Source organism: Lagopus muta, chromosome 1, assembly GCF_023343835.1.
Source record: "Lagopus muta isolate bLagMut1 chromosome 1, bLagMut1 primary, whole genome shotgun sequence".
NCBI classification, from domain to species: Eukaryota; Metazoa; Chordata; class Aves; order Galliformes; family Phasianidae; genus Lagopus; species Lagopus muta.
Genome location: NC_064433.1, coordinates 6,670,075 through 6,692,649, shown reverse-complemented (window position 1 = coordinate 6,692,649; position 22,575 = coordinate 6,670,075). Strand labels below are relative to the sequence as shown.

General features: G+C 40.9%; 1 protein-coding gene across 2 annotated transcripts in view; it reads right to left on the bottom strand.

Annotated features, from left to right (window-relative positions):
• Positions 1-22,575, bottom strand: part of CAMK1D (calcium/calmodulin dependent protein kinase ID) — a 250,640-nt gene that overhangs the window by 56,347 nt on the left and 171,718 nt on the right. For both annotated transcript variants that reach the window (XM_048963146.1, XM_048963135.1), the window contains exons 5-6: positions 17,081-17,207; positions 7,329-7,404 (exon numbers count right to left, since the gene is read on the bottom strand). In XM_048963146.1, coding sequence (XP_048819103.1) covers positions 7,329-7,404; positions 17,081-17,207 — 203 coding nt within the window. The remainder of the gene's footprint in view (positions 1-7,328; positions 7,405-17,080; positions 17,208-22,575) is intronic.

Genomic DNA, 22,575 nt, shown 5'->3' with positions numbered 1-22,575 from the left:
CAGGACATTGAATGTTATTTGTGTACTTTGAACAAAAGAATTCAGGAAGCACCCTACCTGTGCTGTAGGGAGCAGGACATTCACTCTGTCAAAGCATGGCTCCTCCAACCCTGCAAATGCTGGACATGGGAACCCCATCAACAGCATTGCACTGAAGAAATGCAGCCACAAAGCTTGTGTTTCAGAGACTCCTGCCTGGGTGATGCTGCATGCTACAGCTTGTCTCTGTCTGGGCAGACATATCTTCTTCATTTTTAACACCAGCTTTGCAATATCAGATTTACTTCAGAGGCTGGTCCAAGGTTTTAGTAAACCCTCTGCTCACAGTTACACAGAGCTTTCTAGCTCTATCTCCATAGGGATGTTGCACTTTCTTGTCTTATCTCTGCTTATAGTAAAAATTATTTTTTTTCACTTTCTTCCCTGATAATGAAATCATCTTTTTTACTACACTTTCCTTAAACCCTGAGTCAGTCCACCTCAATAAAGTATTTATCTGGAGAGAGTCAGCTGTTATAAGCAGATCAAAGATCTAGCTGAAACATTACACTGCAGCAAAAACAGAGCGAGGGGGGAGAAATTGTAAGAAATGAAATACTCAAGTTATTTATAACCCAAAGCCAGCCAGCTGCCCTGGAGGTTATTTGACCCAACTCAACACTTGAGGGTGAAAAGAGCAATGTTTTGTTAGCTCCAAAAAGTCAGTGTGCTTGATAAATAATTTAAATGGGGAGTGAGATGTTGATCTGCATCAGACCCATATTGACCTGGAAGAATTCTACTGAAATTTGCAGCATTGTAATGAATCCACTGTGGTTCGACTGAATCAGACATCTCTCTCTTTATCTTTCAAAGCAGATGAGACAGTTCTCATTTATTTCTCACTGGATGGCTGCCATTATTAGAAGCAAGCAAGATGACCTCATGCCAGACAAGAAATTACATTTGAAGTAGTGCCACGTACCTACCTGATGGGCATGTCCTTGTGTATGGGAATTGATGCAGCAATTCCTATAATATGCATAGATTCCTATAATATACTGGAAATGACATATGAAAAGGCCATTGGAAATGGTAAATTTAAACAAAAGCCCCTAAAGCTGCTATCCACATGGATAAAAGATTAAAATGGTGCAGAAGTGTTCAGGGTGGAGAATGACTCCTCCAAAGGTGCTCAGAGCTGGCCCTCTGCTCCTCTTCCCTGAGGGACTCTGTAGGCTCTGTACAAGAGGCCTGACAGCCCTCCATTAACTTCTTGCCTTCCTCAGCACTTTCCTTAAAAGAAAATCAAACTGCTCTGATAAAAGCATTTGAAGGCGAGCAGACAGCGCTGTGCATGTTGAGGTGCTGTCAGGCTGCTCCAGAGAGAGAAATAACTCTCTTAAAATGTACAGTGTGCTAATTACCTTGGCAAAGGTACAAGAGCACAAGTTAGGGCTGCGATGATTTATACATGCTTGTGGCAGCAAAACATAGGAGCAAAGTGCTGAGCAACACAGAGCTGGAGGCTGTAGCACTGCCGGGGCAGAGCCAAGCCATGCATGCCCCAGCAAGAGCCCTCTCAGAGCCTTCCACCTTCTCTACACACTTCCAGCTCATCCCAAGCTCCTCCAAGCTCTACCCAAACTTCCATAAGTCTGGTCTATGAATCTACATGTTTGGGTATCTAGCTCTGGGATGTCCCCACAGCTTTCAGAAGAGGTCTTTCAGAAGGTGCTGATCCCCTTATCTCTGTCATGATGAGCCCTATAATCACCCTTTGTGTTTCACTGCCAGACTTCCATCTCTTCAGTGATGAATGGAGAGAGCTTGAGAAGGGTAGTCACTATTCCTAATTGTGGACAGGGACATCCCTGCCTGATAGCAAGCTGAGCATAGGGAGGGGTCCTGGCTCTGGTGAGGACGAGGGGACAAACATTGCACAAAGAGGGACCCAAGGGTATTTCTCCAGGAGACAAACCATTGAGGACATGGAAGAAAGAAGCTAGCTACTTAAGACTGAGGAGATGGCACGTGAGAGGAAAACACATGGGTATTCTGCCAGAATTATGGGGTGGGAGCCAAAATATAGGATGCCTTGCTGTCCTTTTCTTTAACACCAGAGTTTGGGAAGACACAGAAGTTTTAGCATAACTTAGAGCCAGCTCTGGCTTTGCAGCAAAGGATGGGAAAACCCCAGTAAATTAGCTTAATGTGCATTTATGGCTGGAAGAAGTTTTGCTGGACTTCCAACAACTGGGCCACCTTCCAAAGCTTATAATAAATCTGGTTTAATTCTGACAGAATCAAAATCCCACCAAATTCATTTCCATCTGCTGGGACATTTCTGTGTGAAAAAAAATGCTCTCACTATCAGAGGTTCTGCTGCATTTCTTTAGATATACAAAGATATAAAAATAACCCCTCTGTCTCCAATGTGAAAGAACTCTGCATTGTCCTGGGGGAGTTTCAGTCAGCTATTACTTGCCATTATTTTCTTCTAGATTCACCGAATGAAAGCATTTTTTAAAAATAATTATTTAGTAACTATATCACACCAGCAACAGATTTTCCCTTAACCTCCTATTCCCAGTCTTGTCTTTAAAAAGAATGGGATGTAAAGAAGAGAAACACAGGTGGATACACAAAAGAATGACACTGCCAAAAGCCATCTCAAGAAGCCATAGTAGAGCACAGTAGGAATGCCAGATACACCTCAACAAGCAGAGCAAGCACATCCGTGCAAGCTTCCATTGCATACTGTGGATGATACTGAAGGCTAAATAACCCACTTGCATGGTCAGTGTACAATCTGCAACACTAGAAGCATGGGATTAGCTTTACAAGCAATTTTTTAGTGAGAACAGAGCAAAGACCTCAGTAAATGTTCAAAGATCTGAGATATATGGTGTGGAAGGTCACCCAAGTGCTGCTTTTATGGTTAAACACATGTATTTCTTACTTTGAGAATAAATCTTCATGCTGGCCAATGGTAATGCCCTCATGAAACAGTGGACAAGGACATATTACTATGGGGAGTAAAAAATAAATTAAGAACCAAGCAATGAAGAGAAATAATTTGAGGCTATTTTCCCAGTCTTTGAATGTGGTATCCTGAGCAATCCAACATACCCATGTATGTTTTCCCTACACTTATTCTCGTTCTAGTACCAAACAATTAAGTTATACTCACTTTCCCAATGAGACTCTCAATCTTTTCTCAGTGCATGACTTCAGTAAAAACGTTTTCTGAAATATCATACTGTGTACCAGTATGGCCATGGCTAATTCTCTTATTCAGACACCTCAAACATGGATGTATGCACATCTAATTGAAAATGAAAAGCAACACAGCAGCAAAAAAGTCCAAGAAAGGGTATGACCCAAGATTTCTCTCCACATATCCTTCCTTTATAAACAATATTAGCCAACTGGTAATTCACTTGTCCTATCAATGAACAGAGTGAGAAGAAAATCCAAGCCAAAACACATTCATCCTAGTGCAGAAGAGACGGTATGTGTTGAGTATGAATAGATAGCAGCTGAGGCAAAGCATTCTGTGGCCCCATGCTCTTTTCCAGCTCTGGAACATGTTTTTCTACTATTTCTTTGCATCAACTAACTTAACTTAATCTATATCAGGCATGCATGCAATCACTTTAGCTTCCCAGGCTTTATAAACTTTCACGTGACTCACACAGGTCCAAAATCCAGCTACAGGGAGTCCAGAGAGGTCTCCCACTCTTCTCATCTATTATATTTTGAAGCCGAACAAATATCAAAGCTATCTTGTGATATATAAAAAGCTGAACTCAACAAGGAGGTTGTTTCAAACCGAGAAATATTGCAACTGGAATAACAGGAAATTTCAAGCTGCTAAAATTAGTTCTTGTGAATAATGACTCCTCATGCAAAACAGTTCTCGATAAAAACTCTGCTGGTGCAGCCTCTACAATCTGGATGTCATTAATGAGAAGCATTAGAAACTGGCACTGAAACAAAGGTATTCTTTCCTAAGACATCTTTCACCTTGTCTATTACAGAAACAAATAGCTGTCAAAAGCGTCGGTGCCCCAGAAAGAGTTTGTTCTTCCAGTATCATAAACTGAAGGCTTTCATGTGATTCTGGGCTTGTGTCTGGAGGCACTCAAGCCACTTATGGTAATAATAGCTCAAAACATCTTTAATATATGCTTGGCTTCCGTGTTGGATTTCCCCATCTTCTTAAATGACAACAGTTTGTTCAGAGGGGCTGTGAGAGTCATGGGAGAGGTGTGGAGCTGATGCAAAGTGATGTGCTTGGATTGCCCTACGCATAAATACATCTCCACCTGGTTTGGTGGTGCAGCACTTGCAAGGTGACTAACCTAGATATTAAACCTCTCCTACCACTGTGGTGTCAGACACTCAAGAAGGGGTACTTCCTTCTTTGTTAGGGAAGAACCTCTATTTTTTTCTATATTCAGTGCTCTTCTGAAATTCACTTTCCAACAAGGGCACATTGCCTCTGGCTGTTTCTTACAAGAAAAGGGAGATCCAGTTCAAGATTAGGACAGGTAAGTGTGCGCTGGGTTCCTAAGCTCCCATTACAGTCACCAGAGATGATGACAATGAAGAATAACGCAAACGCACTATTAAAGCAGATGAAATTATTCCATGAAGGCGGAGGGCTGGGGATGGGCAAGGGAATGATTCAGTGCCCTCAGAACAAGCATCTGGTGCTATCCCACATGGTCCACTCTATCCCGCTTGGCCTCCATCTGCCACTCCAGAAGAAAGATCTCAGCACTGTGATACATTTGTCAAATCCATGTGGCTGTCCTGGAGCCACCCCAGTGTGGCTCTAAATGCATATTTTAGGCAACTGAACATCACCTTCTCATGAAGTGACTGTTTGCATCAACACAGTCTGGGTTGTGCCCAAGTGTAGAGTCCAGCATGAGAGAAGAAGCTCTGGAACACCCATGTCACTGAAGCACAGGAAACACCTGTGTCTGGCTAGCAGTACAGCACAGGGCTGAGGGGATTGGATCAGTGGCAGTCGCAGCTTGAGTCCAAGTGGGATTCCGTGGATGGCTCAGATTATCACTAAGCATCTATGTGAAGATAGCTGAAATGGATTCTGGAGTGCTGCTGATTCTCCAGGAGCTAGAAGCGGTAACTTGCAAGCAGAAACATTCCAGGAATTAGTTTGATCTCAGACCTAATTCCACTCAAGCAGTCTGAGTTACAGACTGTGAAGATATTACTGCACTCCTATGGCAACACATCATTGCCATTAATTTCGACTGTACATAATACAAATCAGGACCTCATTACATGAAGCACTGAAACCCTGAAAAGGTTTCCTTGTCCTGCAAACAGGAATTCACAGGGATTCATTCTTACTGAGCTGATTTAAGCCCTCAGGGCTGAGAATTCCCTGTAAAGCAAATGCAAAATTGTCTGAAAAGACCAACATGTGTTGATTTTGAAAACAGAGCAAGAAATGACTGAAGTGGACCTGATAGAAAGAGCAGCCTCACATGATTTATGGAAAAGATTAAAACCTTTCCCTTACTGAAGATGTTTTCTTCAGCAGGGCTGAAGTTTGCTTAGTGCTGTCTCATTCCACAGCAAAACATATTAAAAGCAGCAAATGAAATCACATCAGGCCTGCCAGTAGCAAAAATCTTTGGTCCATGAACTATAGTTGAATGGGACTGAAAGGAAGGACTTGGAGGAAAGAAGAGACAAATTTATCCCCAGGGAACTAGTCCCCCCATTCTGCAGGCTGTCAGATGGACACATATTTTCACAGTGAATATATGACGTTCAACTGAACCTGGGCACTAGTCAGGCCTGGAAGTGAGGCAGAGTAGAGTACTGTCTACTGTTTTCCACCTGCATCCTCCTCTCTTTACATTTTGAAGCTGGTACTCAGCAAAGAACTATGAAAGCAAAAGGAACAACTCTATCTGACTGTCCACTAAGGGCTAGCAAGGACGAAAAATACCAAGAAAATATCTGGGTCTCCCATTTTCAGATTTGCTTGTGCAGGATGGCTAGTTTGGGTCAACACACTCCACCCTCATCTAAAAGAGCATTAGGAAGTGATGTATGAAGCAGTCTCTGAGGTATTTTGGCATGTCTGGCCCCTTCCTTGCTGATGCCTGGCTGCTTCCTTGCCCCTGCTGGGTTTTGACAAAAAGTCAGTGTCAGCACTGTTGATTTTTGCTTTGTTATGTAACAGTTTTTGGAACCCATCTGCTGATTGTTGCTCCAGGTCAAATCCATCCCCCTGCAAAGTTTTGTACTCAAGTAGTTTTCAAATATTCATGTAGAATGGCAAAGCCAGCCATAAGGCTAATGTTTGTAGGCAGGGCTTTACTTTAAATAGAAGTACATACAAGCAAATAAACAAAGTGTTCTCATACTATTTTATATATAAAAGCTATTTTGTTTAAGACTAAATGAAATTGTAAAGAATGAACATTGCACAGAGCGGATAACAGTGCAAAGAGGTGTGTCCTGACACAATTGCACCTAATACATCAAAAAGTTACTCGTGTTGACAGGCCATGAAATGTTAGTACAAGGAGAAAGGAAACAAAACAGGAATGCTTTAATGCTGCTCTCTCGTTGAAGTAGTTTGTTTTTTTTTTTCCTTCAGCTTTGTATAACTCTGACAGTTGTAAAAAAATTTAAATGCAAAAATAAAAAAATAAGAAAGGAAAGCATGACAATTCTGGTATGAGCAGGACAGGAATGGAATAAGCTCATCTTCTCCTATGAGACCAGAAGTTTAGAGATGCTGGAGGTGTTAAAGAAAATGATCCACCATTTTCAGTAGAAATCTCATTTTATATTGAGCTTTGGTGAAAATAATTCACTATAGTATGTAAAAAGCTCTTGTTCCTTTGACTACCTCCTTAAGGAAAGAAGTGCCATTGGTACTTCATTGAGGTCCTTTCCAATCCAAGCCATTCTGTGATTCTCTGACACTTCAGGATACACCTATAGGCATGATGCTATGCCCTCTGGACTTGATCAAACTTGCTTCTGGTCAAAGCTAACCTGAGCAGATGAGGGAATAGCTTCACTAACACCATGGTCTGAAGAAGTCCATACTATTGTACAACATGTAATTCAGTCAGGAGCAGGGATTTTCACTTTTTGAAGGGTTCTGGTTCATTTACTATTGTTTCTGCCCAATTTTTAGCCTTTATGTAACTAGAAGGTATCCAAAGTCCATTTTATCTTGGCTCACAAGCATCAGAGATGAATTTTCTTGGAGCATACAAATATGGTGGAAGAATATATTGCAGGTTCAAAAGCTGCGTGTGATCAAAAACCCAGTGGGTACTCACAGGATGTATGCGATGACCCCGATGGACCAGCAGTCCACAGCTTTGCTGTAGGGTTTCTGGGCCAACACTTCAGGAGCTGAAATAAAAAAGCCAAACAAGCACAAGTTACAAGACCAACCACTGGAATGTTGTTAAGTAGGAGTTGACAGTGCTCCCTGAAACCTTAAGTTCTTTGTCACCTACATTCAACCCTCACCTTTAAAAAATTCTGATGTTTTTGAAGCTCTCTCTCCTCAAAAAGAAGTAGGACTCCTGAAGGGGAATAAATTCCCTATTTTCTGCCATCAAAAAAAGAAAGAAAAACAAAGACAGAAAAACACATAAAAATTTAAGTGCAGCAGGGCCATCAGCTGCCTCCCAGAGGAAGTTTAGGACATTTGAGGCTGAGCTTTGGAGCAGTGACCTTTCACCCAGGCAGCTCCACTGTCTTACTCTGCCAAATGAGGGACTTCAAGAGACAACTTAGAAAGTATGAAGTGTCAGGGAAGTGATAAGCTAGGTCTGCAGGAGAGGAAGGAGAGCTGCCACCATGCCACCACCTGCTGACTCATGAAGCCTCCTGGGTGTAAAAGTAAGTGGGGATCATCTGTCCTCCTGCCTCTTAGAGTAAGAAACATAAAGCAGCAGGAACTGGACACAAAGAAATGGAGCTCCCTCTGTTTCTGTACTGCTTTCCACTACCGTAGCTTGAACTTCGCTAGAAGTGACAGTATGGCCATTTACTGGAACTCTTTGTGAGTCTGCTTTCCTCTCTTAAACCACTGAAAGCTGAAAAGGTACTTTTTAATTTTTATTTGGGTTCCTGAACTATTACTCTTTCCCTGTTTGGACCTTTCAGTTGAAAATGCATAAAGCCAATTTTTAAAAACCCATGACTCTAATCTTTCTCATGTAAAGAAGCTTTAGCGTGTTCAAAGCATTTTCAAAGCAAAATGTCCACAATAATGTAACAAATCACCATTTGTTGGTGATTGGCATTCCTAAAGCAGACTCACCACACAGGGTCTTCAAAAGCACAGTATTTCCTCTGAATACTCCAGAGTTCAAATGCTCCAAAAAAAAAAAAAAAAAAAAAAAAAAAAAAAAAAAAAAAGACACCAAACAAAACCAAAACAAAAAATACCCTTAAAGCAGCAGAGGCTAAATACCAGCAAAAATAATTCTTTGGTATTACACCTTACTGTGCTAGGAGTCTTACCAGCCACAAATTAGTTATTTATAGAACAAAGAAGAAAACTTTGAAGAACATAAATATATTAAAGCTCAAGCCTCACACTTATTTGCTGTATAAGCTTTTGGTGTATTGGGAGGAACTCTTCTAAGAGCAGTCTTCCTAAACTAGACAAGTCAATAAAACTAAGGTCAAAAGTGCCAGCAAGGAATGGAGCAGGAGGCATTAATGAGAAACTGAAAAGTCTTTCTGGTGCTTGGGCATGGGAGCTTAAAGAAGAGACTAAAAGGAAGACAGTGCACAAAGCACATGAGAGAGGGCATCCAGGTTGTATTTCCAAGAGTAGCAGAAGGACAGAATGGGTCAAGTCACTGGGTAGACATTCGCAGTAAGGAAAAAAATCCAAGGGAACATAAGTCAAGGTATAGCTGGTAGGGGGATTATGAAAGCTTTTGAGGATGGGTTTGCCTTAGTCTGCAGCATGAGGTGAAGGTAACCCAAATCTTTGAGTCATCCTTCAAACTGGAGCTCCTGCATGCAGAAGAAATTGTCCAAGGAGGCTGTGGATGCCCCATCCCTGCAGGCATTCAAGACCAGGCTGGATGTGGCTCTGGGCAGCCTGGTCTGGTGGTTGGTGACCCTGCACATAGCAGGGGGTTGGAACTGGATGATCATTATGGTCCTTTTCAACCCAGGCCTTCTATGATTCTGTGTTTCTTTCTATTTACATGTTGTTCACCGTCATTCAATGCTGCCATGTGTGAATACTACAATACCTATCTATTGGCATGCCAAAAGATATTTCTCTCCACTCTGCACCTACCATGAAGCTCTCCTGACCTGGCAACATGTGTTTTGCAGAAACCTGCATCCCGAATCCTGAGAAGTCCCTGACTCCCTCCAGGACACTGAAATAACTGCTGTAGCCTATCAGCACAAAGGACGAAATGTTCTTACTACAAAAGGAGATGAAGCTGTGCAACAATAAGTTTTGTAGGACTCAGTTTTCCTTTTTGTCCCATCTCTTGTGACTGAGTTTTGTGAGAAAGCATCATGAAGAGGGATGTTTGTTTTCCCCTGTGCTTTGGTGGTTAAATGTCTCCCATTTCTAAATTTTCAAAATTCTATTCACATATCTCTTCTTCCTTTGATTGTCAGTTCCAGTTTGCACCATTTTCAAGATTGGTAAACATTATACACTGCATATTCCCCAAAGGAAATATTATGCAAATTGCTCCTGAACACCACAGATACAAGTGAGGTCCTGACATTATACAGATATGCCACATTAACATAATAGAAAACAAATCTGAGATGAGGGGATGTGAACTAAATAAAGATTCTCTCTCTTAAACATCAAAGTTGTGCTGGAGTATTTCTTTCTGCTTTACAGGAGAGCAAAAACATTGATAACAGGCAATTGATGCTATGGACAGTGGCTGTGAAGCAGGTAAAGACACTGCAGGATCAAGCCAAATCAAATATGAATCTATCACCTCACCTTTGGTAAACTTTAATGAAGGAAGACAGGAGCTTTAAATAACTATTTTATGGCCAAAAGGCTGCTTTTGTGTTTTGCTCTAAAAAGCAAACAAGCAATGAAAGCATAAGCTAAGCATCATCTGTCTGTGATATACAAAAAAAGAGGGCAATATTTAATGAGCTGAAAAACAAGTCAGAGGAACCCTTAGAAATGACAACAGATCAATGCCTGAGAAAGCAGGAAACAATGCAAAAGAAAAACAAGAGCTGACAGTGTTAAAGGATCAACACAGTTGACTGAAGAAGCAAAACAGCAGCAGGGAGAATGGAAAAGTCAAAACTCCCATTTCTGGTGCCAGGAAAAGAAGCCTGAGCAGAAAGAAAAAGGTGTTCAGATCTCTCTTTCTGAACCTTGTAACCAAAGCAATCGGAAGGACAAGAAAACCAGTCCTCAGTGAGTTATACCTTTCTTTGGATAATGAAGACACTTCACTTCCAGGCCAGATAATCTGCTGATTTACAGATAGGGTGCTTATTTGTTTTTTTAGTAAGATAAAAATTGAAGGGCTTATTTCAAATGAAGGGTTTAGGAAAGAGTTCAGAATACAAAGATTTGGAAACCTTTCAGAGCACAGTGCCACTACCCCCAGTGGGCGCAGCTCCCGATAAGCTCCCTAAAAATGCAGCTGCTGGATGCCAAACCCAGCAATTCATGTTCTTGCAAAGAGCTCAGCTGATGCGGATTGCTCTGGTAGTTTAAGCCCATTGAAGTCATGAGGGTGCCTGCCCTTCATTCCAGTCTCATACTGAAAAGTGGTTCTCCTTCACTCTCATGATGTTACTACTCCCACCAGATTTTGCTGTCTCACAGGAACTCAGTCTAATGCTATTTTCTGTGGTTTATACGCCTTCCCATGTATGCACGCCTTCCCATGCACGCCAGAAGGAATGATGCATTTGATCAAAGGGTGATGGTTCTGATGACTTCCCACAGGACTGACAAGTCAGGAGGGTGCTGTAAATGTGGGAGGAATAAAAATATCTAAATACAGTTAAAACAATCAGGGACCTACTTACACTGGGCAGGGAAACAACTCAGCTGTCCCAGCAAACTAGCCTTGCAAAACGCAGGACTAGTTGTTCAGCTAGTAACTACTCAGGGCCACGTGGACAGGTTTCTTAAGGAAAGATGGGGAAATGTGAAAGAACTGTGCTGGTTCAAGATGCTCATGAAATTCAGAATGAAAGTTTAGTAATGGGCAGGGTTTGTAAGAGACACCAAAGGAAAATGCTGTTAGACCTGTTGCTTAGGAGTCTTGATGATACCACCTCAAGAGAAGGACAGAAAGGAACTCCACACCACTGAGTAGATGCTTGGTTGCTCTAAGAACCTCCCCAAAGATGGTGCAAGAGCAGTGTGATCTCTGCTGCCATCATAAAAAATGTCTTCTTCACAGAGCAAACAGGCTGAGACACACAAAGCAGCTTCATCACAAGCCAGAAGCCTGTCTTTTCCACTGACTCCTGGGATGAAAACCACTTGTTTCCCTCTCTCACACAGTCCTCCAGTGTTTCGATTGTTCTGGTTGGCCAAGACTTTGCAGTTTAGTACTGTTTTGTAAGGACAGCAGTGTTTTGGTGTAGCCCCACTAGTTTCTTTTGGCCCACTTGTCCCCTTGTCATGTTTCTGAGTCAGATGTAAGTAACCATCGTGGGATGTAACACAGCTACATCCACTACTTAGCAGAGTCCATTTCCTGGAGTTGAGTGACTGCACTGTCACCAGCCTGTGCTTTAATCAGACTAATTCCCATGCTTTATTTTTACTTTATTACTCATGTTACTGCCTAAACAACTCCTGGGGTTGCTTTTTGCTAATAAGGATATTCCAAAGGCTTATTGACTATTTTCAAGCATTTTGCTCAAAGGATACCAAGTTAAGTCAAAAGTAAACGTGGAAATCTATTGTTTACTTAAGTGCTTCAGTCTTGCACAGGGCTAAGAGAAACACATGGCTTTGATAAGATCTGGCTTTCTATTGGATTTCTGGCAGAGCTGAAAGGTGTGAGATGACCTTTTCTAAAGCCACTACAGAGAATAAAACCAGTAAGTGATGTGAGTTGTTCAGAGATCAGTCACAGAACCAGGGTCTAGCCCAATCCTTCAGACAGGGAAATACAACAAAATTTTTCTTGAAGTTGCTTTGGGCTCCAAACAAGAATTTTAAATCTCAGTACGATTAAGATATTAGCCAGCCACAAACACAGTTAATAATTCAGTGTCTCTGCAAATGGAGATCAGATTGCTGAGACAGACTTTCCAGCATATTTTTCAAACTTTCCAGTTTTTGTAAGCATCTTTTGAGTCTAAGTCCCATCTGCAGAAGTAACCAAAGCTTTTGAGAGATCAAATCTCACAGAAAGTCAATCAGCAAGACCTGGTTTCCAAGCAGCCAAAATCTCTTCAGAGGAATTTGTTGAGTGACTGAAGAGTCACTCACTGAGTGCCCAACTTGACACACCTCAACGACAACTCATTTCCTTGCAGTTTTGAACACCTCCTCCATCAAAACCAAGCTTTTATTAACGGTCTCCAAGCAGTCCACATCTGTGATGTTTAAATCAACATATCACTAATGGCTTATACAGATCTTGCCCATAATCCCATAGATCATTCAAAGAATGTGGAAAACACTACTTCTTCTCTAGCCTAGAAGATGGGTGGGACCATGCATTTGGGGCCCATGCAAACCAATCCACACACCTAATTTACAAAGAGTTAAATCACACAAGCCAACTTATTTTACCTCATTTATGTTGTTATCTAGAAGTTGGGTATCTAGTCCCAGCTCATCACCTGAACTCTCTTTAAGAAAACAGAAGGAGATAAGAGTGGAAAGCCGATAAGAAAATGGAAGATCATTTCATTAGAAAAGGCTGTATTATCAGACCTTCTTATCTACTATAAGTAAACGTTCAGATTTGTATCTTAATAGAAGTACCTCCAGCTAAATCTAATTGGGTGAAAATATTCTGACAGTCATCTTTTCAGCACAGGACCAAAATCTTTGACAAGACTCCTGAAATAATAAGGTCTCTGAAATGGTGACAGTAATTTAATCCGTAAAGCAGAGCCTTTAAAGCCAAGCCAATGTGCTCATGCGTTACTAGCTATGCACAATTTAGACATCCACCAATTCAATAAGTAACAATTTGCTTTTCAGAAAGAAAGCTGATATTTCTGAAGAAGCTAAATTATAACTTTACCTTCCTCTATTTGCTGAACTTCTAAACCACATAAACAGGAATTTGGTGTCTTATCATTCTTTAGAGCTAAAATTAAAAAAGATTGATTAACTAAAAAATTGAATCATAGAGGGATGAAAGTATATATTATTTGTGGAAATTAGGCAGAAATGGCATGAGGCCTTGCATATTTGCAAATATGAGGGACAGCAAACCTGAGTTAAGATCAAGTCTGGTACAAAGTCAGAAGCTTGTGGAGCACTTTGCCTAATGGGATCCGACTGGATCCATTTCAGGAGATGAAATATAAAGAGTAGTAGACAGTAAAGATTTCTTAACTGAGTCCTGGTGCCTTTGGCATGTAATATTTGCCTATTTTTTCCCAGAAATATAAAAGCAAAGTTAAACTGACAAGGAGTATTAATTTCTCATTAAATCTTACAAAATGGGATGTTCTATTTATCTTTATCTTATTATCTTTAAAGAAAACTGTCAGAAATGAAGTTGTAAGTCGAGAATCCTTGAGCGTTATTTCAAAGCTGATTCAAATAGCTGGAAGAAAAAACAAAAAGACTTGGTATAAAGATGTGGAGGTTGATTGCATTCATGTCGTGCCAGTAGAGGGAAGATCTGTTGCATTAACTGAGGGCACTGGAGTGAGACTGAGAGGCATGAAAGGTGCACACAAATTGAAGAATACGTATGCAGAAGACATGTAATTGGGTGTAACACTAACAGAGAACCATTTGTCAGTGTTACTGCGAGGAATGGCAACAAAAACATTCACTGCCCAGAAAATGTTGTCTGGGCAACCAATTATTTAAAAAACAAAACAAAAAACAAAACAAAAAAAAAAACAACAAAAAAAAAAAACCAAAAAAAAAACAGTAGCAATAATAGGAGCTCTGTCCTGTGGAAAAGGAAAAAGGAATAGAACAAATATTTAAAGAGGTTTTCTTTGTGTGAGAGGTGAAAAACTCCTGTTAGCACTTCTGAAATAAGTGGCCACTTCTTCAACCACAATGAGTAAATCCTGTGTTCAGTAAGTTAATAAAGGACCTGAAGGCACTTCTGTAGCTATCAGTATCCAGATCATGAGTAATGAGAGCTCCAAAACATCTGTCCAAGTACAACAATTGATAGGATGCCTTCCAGAGAGACCTAGTCAGGCTTGAACAGTGAGTCCAAGAGAACCTTGTAGAATCATAGAATTGTTAAGGTTAGAAAAGACCTCTATGATCATAAATCCAACCATCAATCCATCCCCACCATGCCCACTGAACAATATTCCTCCTCAGAGGTTTCCTTTCCAGGTAGGGAATGAATAGAGAAGTCCCATGTGTGAGCCCTGCAGATCAGACCAAGAATTAAGACAATGCTGAAGCTTAATCCTCAGGTAATGCCGTGTCTTAATGCACGTGCTTAGAATCCATGTGCTCTGGTGCCCATCGCGAAGCAGCACTTCCTCCTGTCAAATAATATAGAAGTTAATCCTGGATTTAAATGCTGCTTGGCAACCGTGGAGCTATGCAATTTACATTATGAGGTGCAACATACCCAAGTGCAAGGTTCTTGCAGATTGGTGACAGTAACCCCCACTATCAATACAAGCCAGGGGACAAAAGTATTGAGCACAGTCCTGCTGAAAGAGACTTGGGGGTACTGATGGATGGCAAGTGGGACATGAGCCAGCAACGTGTCCCAACAGTCCAGAAAGCCAATTGCATCCTGGGCTGCATCAAAAGAAGCATGGCCAGCAGGTTGAGAGGAGATTCTGCGCTGTGCTGGAGACCTCATTTGAAGTATTGCATCCAGATGCGGCATTCTCAGTACAGGAGAGATGTGGACCTGTTGGAGCGCTCCCAGAGGAGGGCCACAAAATGATCCAAAAGATGGGACACCTCTCTTATGAGGACAAGCTGAGAGAGCTGGGGCCGTTCAGCCTGGAGAAGGGAAGGCTCCAGGGAGACCTGAGAGCAGCCCTTCATATCTAAAACAGGGCTATAAGAAGGAAGGGGACAGAAAGAAGATTTTAGCAGGGTTTGTTGTGATAGGACAAGGAGAAATATTTTCAAAGTAAAAGAGGGGAGATTTAGATTGGACATAAGGAGGATGTTTTTTACATAAGGATAGTGAGGCACTTACATAGGTTGCCCAGAGAAGTGGTGGATGCCCTGTCCCTGGACACATTCAAGGTCACATTGGATGGGTCTCTGAGCAACCTGATCTAGCTGTAGGTGTACTTGTTCATTGCAGGGAAGTTGGACTAGATGACCTTTAAGGGTTCCTTCCAACTCAAAGGGTTCTATGATGATTCTATCTATGATGATTCTATGACAATTCATGTTGCACATGCTTCGAGAGCTTCCTTTCCAAAATAGCACATTTTCTTAAATGGATGAAAAGCCATACGAGATCATATAGTGCCAGAGCAGGGTTGCACTTCTTCATTTTTATCAGCACTTCAACAAACTTAACATTCAACTTACATGTATCTTGCAGACATATTTTAGTCAGTGCCCATTTGAGAGCAAATTAAAATTGTTAATTAAAGACAGAAGAGCTGATAGTAAAAATTATGAAAATTGCTGTCTAAGCTCAGATCTTGCTAAGGCTTTAGAAAAAGATTTCCAGTCTGGAGTGATTACACAAGACAGTTATTCCGGCTGTATGAAAGGCATCTTGACTCATGCATCTATGATCTGATGTCATCTCGATGGGAGAAGAAAGTCATCACTTCGTTCTTTTTCCTGATGTTATCAAAATGAAGTGTGCCCGTGTATCATGAAGATAATGCCTGGAAAAAGGTATTCCTGGGACAAATCCAGATCACATAACCTTGTAATCTGTTTAGGTTCTTATATCAGGATATCATCTGAGGTGAGATGGCAGCTGCAAAGCAAATGAAGCCTCCTCTCTGTGACTGGTAGAAAACAATGTCTGTCCTACAAGACAGAAAGTCTATCCTTGGAAAAGACACTGTCATTTTAGTTTCATGGATTTAACCACAAGTTAACCCCAGACATTAATTTTGCCCTCTCATCTGGCTTGCAAGAAATACTGGCTTGCTGGATGTCCCATTGCACAAAGTAAACATTTCAAAAAGTGTTTTCTCACAGATCCTGTCATCATCTGCCATATTTTTCTCATATTCTGTTGCTTTAACTTTTTTAGAAGGATACTGGTAAATGCATTTCTAATCAGTAATCTGATACAATCACTACAGCATGGACAAAATATTGAGGAATATATGATATGATTGAGGAATATATGATATGATTGAGGAATATATGATATGATGGTAACAATTTGCTACTACCTAGGAAGGGTCAGGGATCTAAAGAGTTTTTAAATACTTAAACGAGTCAGTAACTTAATGTAATTGAAATATAGGACTACTGAACTTTTCTGAATATACTTCGCTCTTTCATTTCACTGTCTTCTGTCAGAGGATTCCAGAAAACACTATTCTTTACCATTAAAGTAATATGCTACATTATGTAAAGTGTCTTGGTATTCTAGGTGCTTGCATTTGAGTATATTTTTTGCATGCTTCTAATTTAGCTACAGGCAGAGGATTTGACAAAAATCCTTTTGCAGAGAAATATAATCATGAAAGCTAATCCCACAGACCCTGAGCTGGATTGCAGGATTGTGATCCAAGGGAGAAGAGCACACAGGACACAACATCAGCAACTTCTGAAATCTCTAGTTCTCACAAATACCTGCAAAATCTCCTGTGCACTATGTAGTGGAACTAGAAAATGAATTATTCCCTTTCTCATATCCTTTTTCACCATGTTTCTGTATTGCAGTTGAGAGGAGTGAAATAACAGTATAACCAAACCACTTACCAACATAGCCAGGAGTTCCGCAGGCTGTGGACATCACATCTCCTTTACCCTCCATCTTAGACAATCCAAAATCACTGATCATGATTTTTGACTCTTCATCCTGGCTGTAGTAAAGCAAGTTCTCGGGCTAGAAGGAAGAACAAGCAAAGTTGAATGTGTCAGCCTAATAACAGGATTGATCGTTGCTTATATTTAATACAATTCTTTGTTATAGCATGCACTAACATCATTTTGTTCCCCTAAATCTTACAGAGTTGCTCTTACAACCTGTATGGAGAAACATCTTCAGACTCCTCCATGGTGGCAACTGGAAGAAGCTGACACCTTGAGTTTTGAGTAACTTACCTGCAGTTGTGAATTTCTCGTTGGCACCTCAAATATGAACTAAGCTTCATCTTTTATTTGGGAGGTGTGTCCAACATACCATTGTTTCCAAGAGATAAAACAAGCATTCATTTGAAAGCAGGTAAATATGTTAAATCCAGGTAGCATAACCTTATTATTATTGTTTTTTAAAAAGTGCTAGTCATAGTTATACAGCATTAAATTAAAAAAAAGAAAGAAAGAAACAAAGAAAGAGAAAGAGAAAGAAAGAGAAAGAAAGAGAAAGAAAGAGAAAGAAAGAGAAAGAAAGAGAAAGAAAGAGAAAGAAAGAGAAAGAAAGAGAAAGAAAGAGAAAGAAAGAGGAAAACAGTAGGCATTAGAGAATGTTTATATCTTCTCCATTGGGAATCAACCATTGCAACAGAGAAAATGACTTTAAAATCAACAGAATTATTCAGTGATGTTTTAGCTACAGATGATTAGGAAAAAATGCTGCAGAACTGAGCACAGCAACTTCTTTATTCTGAAAGAAAACAGGAGTTGTTCCACGAAGTTGTTCCTGAACCTTCATACCAAAGTTAGCAGGTTGGAATGTTCAACCAGTTCCCAGATGCCAATCTGCAAATCCTCCATCTATAAATTGTGAATACCCTACAGAAAAGCTCTTGCTATCTGCTGTGAAGAGTCTCTTCCCATGCATGGTATTTGGCTTTGCAAAAAGGTCCAGTACCTGCTAGAACCCTGACAACCCAGCAACAACAATTTACCATTGCACCACATGGACTGTGAGGTCTTCATCTATAAGAGTGATGGATATCCAGTGTGGGCTTCTTCCTTAGAAACTAGTACAAATGCCTACCCACATGCAACACATTTTGTCTATCAGGGTGTTATGTGCTTCAGATGTGGGTTTCCAGGAAATGATGAGAAGCAGATGGGACCACGCAACATCATTAAATTCCCTGGGACACTTCCAAGCTTGGATGTGTAAGGAGAAGCAATTGTACTGCAGCAGCTCTGGTATCTGTCCTCCTTTCTTCTTCACCATAAACTCCTATTCTGGGGAAAGAGGTGGATGAAGAAAAAATGGAAGCTGACATTACCTTCCCATACTCTGGGGTTCCTGCTCAATCTCAAATGGACATTAAAGTGCTTTGTGTCTGCCTGGTTCCAGCATAATATCACATAGTAATGCCTTCATCATGGGACATGATAACCACAAAGGATTTACAAACTAAGGGAAAGCTGTAACTGTAGCTGTGAATCAACTGGAACTGAGGCAAAAAAGGAAACAATTCTGTTAATTGAAATAAAAATAATATAGCATTCATAGAATGGTTTAAATTGGAAGGAACATTTAAGACCATCTGATTCCAATCCCCTGCTATAGGCAAGGACATCTCTCTAGATTAGGTTGCTCAAAGCCCCATCCAGCCTAGCCTTGAATACTTCCAGAGAGGGGGCATCCACAACTTCACTGGTTCCAGTGTCTCACCACCCTCACAGTAAAGAATTTATTCCTAGTATCTAGTCTAAATCTACTCTCTTCCAGTTTAAAGTTATTTCTCCTTGTCCTCTCACTAACTGCCCTTTTAAAAAGTCCCTCTTCAGCATTCCTGTAGGCCCCCTTCAGGTACCATAAGGCCGTTACAAGGTCCCCCTGGAGCCTTCTCTTCTCCAGGCTGAAGAATCTCAACTCTCTCAGCCTGTCCTCATAGGAGAGGTGCTCCAGCCCTCTGATCATCTTCGTGGCCCTCCTCTGGACCCACTCCAACAGCTTGATATCCTTCTTGTGTTGGGGACCCCACAATTAGATGCAATACTTCAGGTGGGTTCTCACCAGAGCAGAGTGGAGGGATAGAATCACCTCCTTCAACCTACTGGTCAATTTGTCATGATGCAACCTAAGATACGGTTGATCTTCTGGGCTGCCACCACACATTGCTAGCTCATGTTGAATCTTTAGTTAACTGACACCCCCAAATCCTTCTCGTTTGGGCTGCTCTCAAATCATTCTCCACCCAATCTGTAACTGTGCTTGGGATTGCCCTGGTCTGGGTAGAGGACCTCACACTTGGCCCTGTTGAACTTCACAACGTTGGCATGGACCCACCCCTCAAGCCTCTCCAGGTCCATCTGGATGTCATCTTTTCCTTCTAAGGAGTCAACTTTACCACTCAGCTTCATATCATCTGCAAACTTGCTGTGGATGAAAGTGATCCCACTGTCCTTGTCACCTACAAAGATGCTAACATCAGCCCCAGCATCAATCCCTGAGGAATGCCGCTCATCATCACTTGGAAACTGAGCCATTGACTTTAATTTCCTGTGTGCAACTATCCAGCCCATTCCTTATCCAGAGAATGGTCCATGCGTCAAATCCATTTTTCTCCAATTTGGCAACCAGGAAGTCATGCTTAGCAGTGTCAAATGCTTTGCACAAGTCCAAGTAGGTGGTGTCAGTTGCTCTTCCTCTATCCACTGACACTGTAATTCTAGCATAAAAGGCCACCAAGTTTGTCAAGTATGACTTGCCATTGGTGAAGCCATATTGGTTAACACCAATTACCTCATCTTTATTTTTCATTTGCCTTAGTAGGGCTTTCAGGAGGATCTACTCCATGATCTTGCCAGGCACAGAAGTGAGACTGACTGGCCTGCTGTTTCCTTGATCTTCTTTTTTCCCCTTCTTGAAAATGGGGCTTATGTTTTTACTTTTCCAGTCAGTAGGAACTTCACCAAACTGCCATGACCTTTCAAATATGACGGCCAGCAGCTTGGCAACTTCATCTGCCAGTTCTCTCAGAATGGATGGATCTCATTGGACCCTGTGGCTTACGCACCTTCATGTTCTTCAGTTGGTCTGAAACCTGATCTTCACATACAGTGGGCAGATCTTCCTTCTCCCAGTTCTTACCTTCACTTTCTGCAGCTTGGGCAGTGTGGCTGTAGCCTTTGCTGGTAAAGACTGAGGCAAAGAAGTCACTGAGCACCTCAGCTTTCTCCATATCCCTTGTGACCAGGTCTGCAGTTTTCTTCCAGAGTGGGCTTATGTCTTCCTTGGCCTTCCTTTTATCACTGATATACACATAGAATATCTTCCTTTTCCCCTACGTGTCCCTGGCTAGATTTAATTCTACCTGGGCTTTCGCTCTCCTAACCTGATCCCTGGTTGCTTGGATAACTTCTCTCCTCTCAGGTAACCCATTCCTGCTTCCACTCTCCATAGACTTTCTTTTCTTGCTTAAGTAAGTCTAGGAGTTCCTTGTTGATCCATAGAGGCCTCCTGACATTCTTGCCCACCTTTCTTTTTCCTCGAGGTGCACTGCTTGGGGGAGGTGGTCCTTGAATACTGACCAGCTTTCTTGGGCCCCTCTTCCCTCCAGAGCTTTCTCCCATGTCACCCTGCCAAGCAGTTCCCTGAGGAGTTAGGAGTCTTCTCTCTTGAAGTCCAGAGTAGCAAACTTGCTGCACATCCTCTTTGACATCCTAAGTGTCTTGAACTCCACCATTTCTTGGTCACTGCAGCCAAGGCTGCCCTTGAACTTCATGTTACTCACCAGCCCCTCCTCAACAGTGAGAACAAAGTCCAGCATAGCACTTTTTTTGTGGGTTCCTGTACCACTTGGAAGAGGAAGTTGTAGCATTAATGTTTTTATCATGATACCTCTTAAGTCCAGTGCTTTGGGTGGCCTTTATAATGCCTTTCTGACTGTCCTGCAGCCCTTTTCCAAACTTATGCCATCCCTTGAGCCCTCAACTCCACATTTTTTCTCTTAATACCCTTCCTGGTGCCTACAGGTAGCTGAAACCTTATCGATTTCAGAATGCTGGCAGCCATTCCAGATTGCAGAACTAAACAGGAAAAACATGTTTCTGATACTGATCAGCTGCTGGTGAGGCAGAGTTGGAATTAAGAGAAAGACAATTGTTTTCTAACGATTTCTACTTACTCATCTCAGATCCCTCATTTATTGATGTTTAGCAAGGCCAATAAATCTACCCATTTAAAACTTAAACCTGCTTAAAACTTATTTAAAGCAATTCCACTTTTTATAAAGTGAGCTGGTTAATTCAAGAAGCATTAACAAGATGGCTCTGTATCAAACAGAGCTGCTCTCTCCTTTCACTCCTTTTGCCAATCCTCGATTTCATTGGATTTCATCTGCTTCCATCTCTTGTTAATTTCTGCTGTGTTATTGATATTAGAAACTTGGAGCACAGATCTGCTTTTCCTGACTACAGCAAGTACTATTTTGGTATCTAAATAACACATAATTGCAATAAATAATTGTTACAGATATTTCAAGGGTTGTATTTTTATAGAGTGGATTCTTTCCCAGAGTTTCATTTAGGGGATCACAATTTGAAACTTGCACTTATCTTGATAGTTTAAAACCAAAAAAAGCCTTATTATATTCCTATTTTAGCCATCATGGTATGTTTGTGCTAATAGATGTGTCACAGCAGGTGTTCCTCACATACGATATTTTAGGAGTCATTTTAACAACAGATAAGCTACTGACAAACTCTTGCAAACAAAAAGACAGAAAAAGAGCTGGTCTTTGCCCCAAAATACTGCTGAAGAAAGATATTTGTTTGATTTAAATTCATCGTATCATTCAATAAACTACTGAAGCAATTTGTAGATCAATCTACTTTCTAATTACTATATGTCATGTTTTATTATGGGAACGTTTTATGGGAACAGCCCTCACACAGCAAAAAGATTCACACTGGGAGTAGATAATGCATTAAATTTAAAATTGCATTCAAAATTAAAACTATATACATACATGTTTGTGGCTCCTGACTCCTGTGATGCTCATTCAGTCTTTATATATAATTTGACCTATTTTGCCAAAATCCAATATACGTGAGGACAGCTCAATGCTACAGCATCAACTTAAAGCCACTCCTGTTTCTGCCATCCTTCCAAAAACTAAACCAAAAATGTTGTCACCAATTTTTTAGTTTAATTTTTAGCTTTTTGACTTTTTTTTTTCCTAGTGTCTCCTACTGATTTATGATTTAAGATGACTAAAGACAGAATGGTTTAGCTGTATATTATAAAATCCAGGCCTTTCTGCTTATCCTAATGACATTTTAAATTATGAAAACAATTTAGAAATAATGCTTACTTGTTTTCACTGTAATTGTTGTGGTGTGTT